At 35.5% G+C, this 10,800-nt stretch overlaps 1 protein-coding gene across 1 annotated transcript; it reads left to right on the forward strand.

Moving 5' to 3' along the window:
* The first annotated feature begins 296 nt into the window (after positions 1 to 296).
* On the forward strand, positions 297 to 5,531 carry LOC127862209 (uncharacterized). Its single transcript, XM_052401219.1, has 5 exons — positions 297 to 1,217; positions 3,005 to 3,695; positions 4,803 to 4,862; positions 5,035 to 5,060; positions 5,341 to 5,531. The coding sequence occupies exons 1-5, from the start codon at positions 849 to 851 to the stop codon at positions 5,515 to 5,517; spliced, it is 1,323 nt and encodes a 440-aa protein (XP_052257179.1). The 5' UTR covers positions 297 to 848; the 3' UTR covers positions 5,518 to 5,531.
* The last annotated feature ends 5,269 nt before the right edge of the window (positions 5,532 to 10,800 follow it).

Raw genomic sequence — 10,800 nt, forward strand, 5'->3', positions numbered from 1 at the left:
GACGATGTACTTGTGTATAAATCTGTATAAACTGTCTGTGTAGCTGTTTGTCTGTCAGATTCTTCGTTCATGTGGTTCGTGTATTTTTTACTGTATTTCTATAACTGCTACACTGCCATCATAAGACTCAATGCAACTACGGACACTATGCAAGTCTTCTATCATTATTTTTCTTCCTTCGTGTAAGCAATTAAAAATAAATCACTAAATCACGATTCAATACCTCATTGTTGATTTACACGTACACCTGGTATCAAATTACATGTCCTAATTTTAAACGTTGCTTTGAACAGAAAGGTTGTATGGCTATTATCGCGTACACTGCATGATAAGTTGCTTAGTGCGTATTAAAATCATTCAGGAAGTTTTAATCATGAACAGTTGTATCTATACAAATATCCAGCTGACTGAAAAATACATGTGGCTTATCTAGTGTGTTTACAAAGTAAGAATGGGTTTAAAAAATGCATTGAACTATGGATATAACTTAATATGAGCATTTAACATAGTTAAGGATTATATTCTTCAAAGATACTACTACTATTGCAGTAATATTGTATTCGCTTGTCGTGCAGTTTTAATAAATAGTGTCGGTAAACAATCTTGTTATATAGGCTTAAGCATACTCTATGACGTTATGGTATAATTTATTCAATTCCATTGAATAAATTACACGATGTTGATCTAATTCTCAAACTTTTGAAGACTGATCTTAATGAATATGAGGTTATACATAGATATTTCAACATTTTATATAATTGAGGTAACAAACGTTTACGGGTTATGTAAGTTCGATTTAATGAGGTAAAACTTTTAAAGCTACGAACAATATCTGAAATAGACTTAACATGTCGGACAGTCTGGATGACAACTATCACACACCGGAAGAGACTCTGTTGGAGGCGGCGTCAGGCAGAGACATTCCCATTATCGTCCGCTTCAATGAGACGTATCAAAACGAGGACTATGACGACTCCGGTTGGTTTGAGGATGGCTTAGAGATAATGGTCGAAGGGGTGAGATCGATCGCGTACGCCCGAATACGAGTTTTAGACGTTCACAACGAGAAAGAAGCGCAAAAGGCACACAATGACGATTTCGTGGCGGAGAGGCAAATGTTCTTGGACCAGGTGTACCTGATGCCTATGCACGTCCCTTTAAAATTGAAACTTGTCACCAGACCAGGAAAATCAACTAAGTATGCTTCAATCGCTCAGGTGCGTATGTATTGTGTCAATTGGCTTACCTGAGTGTTGTTGGTACACGCGCCATAACACGTTTATTAACTTAACATATAAACCATAAAATGTTTTTCTTTCATTATCTGTTAAGTTATGAAAATGACGTGAACCCCTAATTAGCTTACGACTAATGTGTTACATATGTGCCGTAAAGGGGCTAATAATATAGCTTACCCACGCCGTACACAATTACTTCGAAACAAAGATTCAAACATATAATATATAAACAAACGAGTTGTAACGTAATCATAGTGGCATTAATATGGTCTTGCATATATTTAATTGACGCCCATTGCAAATGTGAGCCAATTTGTTAATCTGAACTACTGTATTACCGGTACTCGATCACCAGTAACAGCTGAATTCAACCTTTTAACATGCAATTTTTTTAAAAAGATTTATCAATACCACTCCGTTAACTTTCACAATAAGACTTATTGAAAAATGCATAATGAAAACAAACATAAACTGTTGTACTTTCTTTAAAAGCTATTTAAAAAATCAATGAAAGCTACGAATTATGATTGTATATGTACAATTATCAGATCAGAAACACAAGAACTTTCGTGATTGCTATTGTACAGATCGAAATCTAAAAGTTAAAGAAAAAAACAATTTCTACGTGGTACCCAAATACCGTTTTCCTCTAAAATAAAAACATTTTACAGCAAAATGAATCAATTATTGATCACAAAGAATCATTTTATCGCATACTGTATTTTAAGAAGCCATATCTACAAAAGCAAGAGAACTTAAAAAGATCGTTTGTTTGAAGTAATGCACTTTGACAGACAATTATCTCATCAATAAGAATCAAGATATAGTAAAAGCAAATACATATTGAGTTCTATATAAGGATGCATTTAGGCAATTGGCGATCTGTGTATGCTTAACTCGATTAAACTGCAATTAAAGTGTTTTCCAGACATTTATTAATGTTATTAATGGGTCACGAAATTGGCAAAAATTCCCACTCTTAGCAATATCTTACATACATAAATAACGTCAAAATAGACCAGAATAACACACCGAGTTAATTACTCATTGCTTATCTCGCTAATTAAACATGTCTTTTGGGTCTTGTATGATTTCATGTAAATAGAGGACTACCATCCGTATGTGTCTATCGTATATCATGTTACTTCGCTACATTTTGCATGTAGTTTTGCACAAGATTGTACACGTCAGCATTGGGTGTTCCAATCTATAATAATGCACAGTTCTTCAGTAGAGAAAAGGAGATTCACGTACAAGGTCGGACATAACGGTCACACAATTTGTTATTGTCATGGGGCTCATAGGCCATTACATTTATCTTATAGTTTATACTATTTTATGAACATTGGAAAACGTTGTGTTGGAATCAAATCAATAGAAATAAATCGTAATGAACATTGAATAGGACTTGTGTATGTTTTAATATTATTGAATTTTAAAGACTATGTCACAGTAATAAGAGGACCATGTGTCTATTCAATCGATGTTGAAACAGCATCAAGAGTATTTTAGCAAACCGTTTCTAAATTGAAGTTGAACTGATCATTGAATGCCATTATGATAATAAAGAGGAAGGGGTTGGGGATAGTATTACGGGTACTTAAGTCTATTTTTATAATGGGTACTTTCCGATATTTTATATTTTTCTTAATTAGTCAAATCGCTAGATTTAAACATGTGTAAACGAGAACCTCGGATCATTGAAAAGTCTGTTATATCTGTTGCGTTGCCTATCATTCACTCATAACATTATCCCCATATTTCAGGTGATAGAAGATATGCCGGCGAAGCTTCTGGTCCACCAAGATGTGATTTCGATCCCACCGGGCGGCGGTCAAAACACTTTGGTTCCGACCAACACGGTACTCACAGTTAAGCGCGTGTTTACGTGCTCTATCGACAAGGCGCAATATCTCCAGTGCTCATTCCAATCGCAGTACGTGTCATTCAAGGACACGTTACGCGTGCAGTTCAGCGCCATCGGCGACGACTCTCTTTACACAATGCGCTACTTGCAGATGACCAACGTGTTTCCCACAGTGTTCGAGTTTCAGCATCCAAAACCGGACGACGTTGTGCACTTCGTCAACTACGATGCCAATGCTGCGCTCATAATTGCTGAAGGCCCGCTGGAGCTGCTGGGTACAGAATACCTAAACGTTGTCATCGCCTGGAAACGCCAACACGAAGAAAAATCTTACAGTACGTTAGTCATACCAGAGTCTCGCGCTAGGACGCTGATGGTTCAGAAACGTAATTTTGATGACAAATTTACTAAGAACAACTATATTCAGAGAAAGTTTACGGCTTGCACACATCTGGATTTTGTCTCCGACAAATTGTATTTAATACCACAGGATCCACCGAACGCTGTGTGTCTGAAAAGTCCAAATCTTTTCTTCTACGACCCAAAAGCATGTAAACTCCGCGTGGCAAGAGACGGCATTACATTCAATTGTAAGTAAAGAAGCCAACAATTGTGCGATTGACGAAAAAACAAATATATCTTTCAATATCAAAATTAACAACTAAAACTTGTCACTTGTTACGGAAGAAAGAGTTGTTAATGTAATAAAAGAATTAAGGATTTTTAGAGAATAGTATAACACTTCGTTCTCTCGTCCTTTATATTAGTCCATCAATCTATCGCATCTGTCTGTAGATCGCATTTTATTATATAATAATTGTGCACACCAGGGCGGCGTGTCATACTCGCTACTGTTATGGCTACCTCGATTCAATTTTTTTTATTTTAAAGTTTAAACACAAGAGCCTTCTTTGAAAAATAAAGTTGTCGTTGTTTGTATAATGGCCTTTTGTCCTAAAAGCATTGTGGAGAGCATGACATTATTTTATCCTTTGCTACAGGGCAAATAACAGCCGTTAAACAGAAAAAGATTAAATAGCTTATATAACATTAATAATGGTTGAGCCCCATTTAACATAAAATTTGCTAAATTTAGAATCTCATATATTTTTGAAAAATGTGTGGGCTTCGTTTTTTAACATGTTTTTCCACGTTTTAACTCATTCTATATAAAGTTTATTTACATTAGGTATAAATAATAATGAGCTAAATTCTCAAGGTTATATACACAGTAATTAAAATTTAAATGGCCACACATCTTATTTTCAATAAACCGATATTTATGTGAAATATGAAAGTAAAAAGTTGTTTATTCCCACGGAATAGTTGAGTTCAGATTGCGGTTTATTAAAGTCCCATAAACACCTAACATTAATGAATATTTCGAAAAATATTTCGTAGTTCTCATCAGTGCTTCCGACCTTGAGCGGAGCCAAACTCGCGTTCGCACGTAAATGTTCGGATCTCGTCGCCGAAATTCTCATTAAATATATTGTCACACACACAATAAAAACGAGCATTAGGTATTTCGTTAAATCTATGTTACAATTCCACATCTAGCGCTCAAACTTAGGATATTGCTATAAGGAACATTAATTGTGTATGGGTTAACTTACTTTGGCGAAATATTCGTTGATTTGTCGTGTTTATTGGGCTTTAATGCAGGCGATGTATAACTACGATGTTTGTGTTTGCAGCCTCCACGGATGAAGAATCATACGACAGCGACTACACGGAAATAGCCCCCCCTATACCAGGTAAGAAAAATGTGTTAGGTGGGAAATGAATTGCATTAATGTGCAAATACGGTATTTCATTAATTTTCTCTGATATATATAATATTATTATATTGGATGCATCAGAAGATTACATGCAAATAAACAAGTTTTATGTTCTTGTAATATATTTTTCTGTATTGCCTTGTTTCAGAACGAATTCCAATCACCTGTCCTCAGGTAATATCAACTACAGAATAGTTATTGTTTTATTGAATATTTTTACGTGTTATTGATGATACCTGTGTATTGTTATTTATTATTGTGTTACAGTTGTTTAAATATGGTGTGTAAAATTGTTTAAAAGTTGATAATGAACTGTTACATTGTGTTGTTAATTATTTAATAATATCAAGGGATACATGTGATCAATTTATACATAATGTAAATTATGAGAGTAATGATATTGTTGCATTTCTTATTGTGTCCTGTAAACGGTGTTTTCTTATCGTTGTGACAGGCCTCTGAGTTTGCTAAGAAGAAAATCGGCCTGTTTCGCAATGTTCACATGGAAATCAAGAGATTGTTTAAGAGACGACGTCGCAAAATACGAGATGAAACAAATGCGAGAAAAAGGCGGGTATCGTATCAATCCCATGATCAGGCGTTCACAATCTATGCCAGACAATCGAATTGACGATTCAGACAAAAACGCAACCGGAAACGAAAGACTACAAAAATACACCACCATGGGGTTACGACGACCCCCGGCCCCACCCCCAGAGAGCGCTTACTCCCAGCAAATCACGATATCTACAAAATGCGTTTTATCAACATCGAGTATATCACTCTCAAAGTCTACATCTGAGCCATGCTCTGCACCAACAACAAGCGCTCCATCTACACCGGCCTCTCTGGCTTCGACGCGCAGAGAAATGCGTCCCCTGCCGGAAATAGTTTCCACCCCCAGCGACGAGGATTCAGATGAGTATATAACTCCATGTCCCTCGGTACCTCCGCGACATTACCTATCAGCTCCCAGTAGCCCTGCTCCACATAGGCCGGCCCCGCCGATTCCAAGCGACAATAGTCATGGCGACCATTTGATTGTTTCGAGCGCCCATATTAGCGCCGAAACACCTACGGCATCTAATCAATCCGAACACGCCCGTGAGAAACAAGGGTATGCGACGATATCGCAGAAAGACATGCAAAGTATTCTGGGCCACGGAAGAACGTGTAAAGACTTTAACAACTTGTCCGTTATTGAACTATACCACCTGTTAATACACTGCAACCTTCATGACATCGCTAACATTTGCTACGAGCACCTGTTTGATGGACAGTTCTTCGCAGACGTAGATGTTCAGGAGCTCCTTCAAGATCAACCGTTCAGTGCCTCTAACATTCAGATACTGAAGTTTAAAAAGCTCCAGGATGGATGGCGTCCTAACGTTTCATCATAGAGCGTATATCAATGTCACATTATGAGTCAAACTAACTGAGATAATAATTACAATGGTTTGATTAATGCAGCAAGTGCAATTATCTAAACAGTTGTATATTTAACGTCTTAAAATCGTACGGTTTAATCATTAAGATCATTTAAGTACATGTAATTAACACACTTCAATTAAAACTCATCGATGTACTTGTAAAAAACTAAATGTTAATTTCTTTGATTTTTATTAATACATGACAATATGCTTTTTGTGACAATTAACTTTGCCGGTTTCATGAGGCTCAACTAGTAAATGCACAATGTGTGTATTAATAAATTGATAATGCGTAACATAAGTCTTTTTTCCCATTACTGTTGCACATACTAAAATGTATGTTTTATACGTTTCCGCTTCTATGACAAGACAGAGACGTAGATCTCTGGCCAATACATTTAGGTATTTCCCCTGCTAGTAATCTTTAACAGTTATACAAGTCATTACAGTTGGAGTATATACCATAAAATAAACAAAATGATGACATGTGTATCGTTAATTACGATTAATATCTACAGTGTAAGTACGTTGGGTGGTGCATTTAATGAACGGTAATGACAGACAGACAGACAGACAGACAGACAGACAGACAGACAGACAGACAGACAGACAGTCAACAACACATTATGAAAACAGTACAATGTCAATTGTGATAGGTACAAAGTTTTACACGTATTTACAAATTATTTACTTAGCTAACAAAGTAAATAAATTATAAAAAACAACAAAGACAGAAAAAAGGGAAAAAAAAAGACAAATGAAAAGAGGATGAACATTTAAAGCATTATTGCGTTAATAATAGATGTTCGAACTTTAAGTGATTCTTTTACAAAAAGACATACTTTTATAAGTTCTATTTTATCTTTCGATTGCCGTAAACTTAAAAATTTATAGCATAGATGGCCTTTTGTAATAACATGTTTTTATGTATTTTGTTCTAATGTTTCTAAACGCCGGGCAAATGCAAATAAAATGAAATTCATCTTCAATATCGGTCGAATTGCAACACATGCAGTAACGCTGATTTCTAGCAACGTCTCTTGCATAACGACCGATTTGAATATGAAGTGGGTGGGCTGACAATCTTAATCTGGTGAAAAAGTATCTCAAACTTTTTGGTAAAATGTCTAAGTAGGACTCGTATTCAACATTGATTTTAAAATTTCGATAAACATCTGACATCGAACTATTATTAAGGTTCTATACCAGTCCTGTGTAAAGTTATCATAAACTCTGCGTTTAAATTCCTCTACAAATGAGTTAATCTCAATATTAATAGTATTTATATCATCAAATGCATAACTAAAACCATAGTCATCAAACATTTTTTAACATTAAATATCCAATTATGACAGCCTTTATGATAATCTGAGACGGCCAAGTTATATATGGTTTTAATAATGATATTTCCAGATCTACATATCTTAAACCAATATTTAATGACACGGACATATCTATGTATATACATGGGATATCTACACAGCTCACCATAAACACATGCATTACATGTGATAAGTTTTACCTTTAATAATCGTTTGCAAAATTTCAAAAGGATTCTTTCAAGTTCCTTAGATTTAGTATAGCCCCAGACTTCCGAAGCATAATTTAAAATGGAACCAACAAATGCGTCAAATTATTGACAAAGTATCTTCGGCTTTAAATCGTAGCCATTACATTTAGACAATAAAATATTCATTGCTTTTAATGCTTTACCCGTAAGGTGTTCCTGATTCAATGTGAAAGCCCCAGTATAATTAAAAACAACCCCAAGATAGTTAAAATCATTCACAACTTGAATGCTATGACCATTGTATGTCCACTTTTCATTTGGCAATAATCCGCCTCTTTTCCGAAATACTGTAATTTTTGTTTTCTCTGTATTTACTTTCAATCCCCATGAATTATATGGTATAGAAATGAGCATTCCATGTGTATATTTTAACACATTTTCCTTTGTATTTTTCACCACATTGTGTAATGTCCGAACTGGTGATGAGCATTTTTTATGTTAAATATATTTTTATTTTTTATTTATTGTTATGAAATGTATTATGACGCAAGAAAGTATATCGATCATAAAATGTAAATAATGGTGTTAACATTTGGCAAACATTACATAGAACCAATCTGAAGATCTCCGAATCTTAAAAAAATCTTATGTTTTGGATGACATTTTGATGTCCTTCCACTTGTATAAAATATAAAAGTCCTTGGTACATTTATGATCATACTGTTGTACGCATTACCATTAGCTATTGACCAGTAGCCAAATCAGCGATATCTCCACCCACTCTGTTTTGTTAACATTAAATGCTTGTTCCTCTTCTCCGACATTGTCATATTAAAGGGGCCTTTTCACGTTTTGGTAAATTGACAAAATTGAAAAAAAGTTGTTTCAGATTCGCACATTTTCGTTTTAGTTATGATATTTGTGAGGAAATAGTAATACTGAACATTTACCATGCACTAAAATAGCCATTTTATGCATCTTTTGACGATTTAAAACTCTGAAAATTATAAAGCGTTGCAACGCGAAACGATTGAATAATTTGGAGAGTTCTGTTGTTGTCGTTATATTTTGTGAAACTACGAGGATTGCTTATATAAAGTTTAAAATACATTTGTCATTGAATGAGGAAGGATGGTCGAGAGGTATAAGTTGTAGGCGTTTTACTCCAGGACTCCAGGGGTCAGTGGTTCGAGCCCTGCTGAGGGTTAATGTTTTTCCTATTTTAATTTTATTCTTGATTTTTTACTGGATCTTTTTAGATTCAATGTTTACATTTATCAATATAAAGCATATTATGACAAACGTCAAAACATGTCATAATCTGTGAAAAGGTTCCTTTAAAACTAGAAATGGCGCGGCAGAGGCCGACGCGTATCCCCACGCCACATGTTTGACCCAGGGGTGCCCTAGGGTTGGTATGGGGCCATGCATAGTTGAGATTGACCGTATTGTCAAAAGAGATGTTCAGTATCAATTTGAAGTAAATCGGTGTAGAAATGAAGAAGTTAATGTAAAATAACCTAAACAAATGAGTGAAAATCTCTGACCCGGCCCCACCCCAACCCCCATAACTTTTGACCCAGGAGTCAGATCAAAATTCCAAATAGTGCACTGTCGCACATATGCTCATATCTACCATGTGTGTAAGTTTCAAGGTTCTAGTGCTAATAGTGTAGGAGGAGATAGTGGCCAGGACGGACGGGACGGCGGAGATAACCACATAATCCCCACGCTTCGAAAAGCGGATAATTACCTCTCGACCATGTCAATCGAAGTAACGTACAAACAAGTAGATGCCGATTATCCCTGCAATATGATTCGACAAACAAACGCTTATAATCGGGATCATTTTTGAGTTGTTTTCATAATGAAATTGGTCCTCCAACGCAGCTTTTGATGCACTCATTACACTGTAATTGGTATAAAAGTGTCGTTGAGGTATCATTACACTTGCGAATACTTATATGTCATTATGGTTTAAATGCCGTAAAAAATGTAAGTGTTGTCAAAGCGGTCATATAAGTGGATTATGCTTGAAGTATCAATAATTATGTTTTGTAGAGGGCTCTCGATTTAAAGTACTTCTTAAGATGAATAACACAGATAAGGACATATTATAAGTAAGAAACGTTCATAAGATGAGGAGAACTAAACAGTTTGCTTGAATAGTTTGGCTTACAAAAGTTCATTGAGTAAATTTAAATTTAAATCTTAACTGCCATAATTGGTCAATAAATCTTCTGAAACACTTGAGCGAGCAAAACGGAAATCACTCAGCCTAATGCCCTCAAGAGTAAAAGTGTTTGAAAAAAGAACATGTTTAGTTGTTCGCTTGCGGACAACTAAGGTTAGTGGTATGCGTTGCAAAACATTTTTAGTTGTTCGCTTGCGGACAACTAAGGTTAGTGGTATGCGTTGCAAGTCAGTCTGCTCTTAACTACGCTAAGAACGATAACCACCGCATCTGCCTGTTTATACTTCACCACTGGTACACTGCAGACAGTGAGTGTGTCCGATGTAATTAATAGTGTTTATTAGCTTGTGCGACGACATTAATCAGTTTGTCACTGAAATCTGTATATATTGGCTGCTTTCGGGGAAAACGGGGCTTAATGCATGTCAAATAAGTGGTGTCCCAGATTAGTCTGTGAACGCTGATTAGCCTGTGCAATGCACACAAGCAAATCAAGGACGACACTTTCGGATTGTATGGTGTTTTTCGTTTAAAGAGAGGCTCTGGTACTGGGATGAAAATTAATGCATATGCATTAAGCCCTGTTTTCCCAAAATGAAGCTTTTTTTCTATTAATGATTTGAACAAAAAAGATAAAAGTGATAATAACTTCAAAGTAATCGCGCTGACAAGGCAAATAATCAAGATCACTTTTAAATCAAATAAACAACCAATGAGTTCTAAATTTTTACATTGTGGCAGTTTTTAGTAAACATCTAAAAGGGACCTTTTGTTTGTCAT

The sequence above is a fragment of the Dreissena polymorpha genome, chromosome 16 (assembly GCF_020536995.1).
Source record: "Dreissena polymorpha isolate Duluth1 chromosome 16, UMN_Dpol_1.0, whole genome shotgun sequence".
NCBI lineage: Eukaryota > Metazoa > Mollusca > Bivalvia > Myida > Dreissenidae > Dreissena > Dreissena polymorpha.

Excerpts from the sequence above, each read along its gene's own strand:
- LOC127862209 (XM_052401219.1), top strand. The coding sequence starts at position 849 with ATGTCGGACAGTCTGGATGACAACTATCACACACCGGAAGAGACTCTG. Across the intron at positions 3,696-4,802 it reads AGACGGCATTACATTCAATT|CCTCCACGGATGAAGAATCA; the intron begins GTAAGTAAAGAA and ends TTGTGTTTGCAG. Across the intron at positions 5,061-5,340 it reads TTCCAATCACCTGTCCTCAG|GCCTCTGAGTTTGCTAAGAA; the intron begins GTAATATCAACT and ends TCGTTGTGACAG.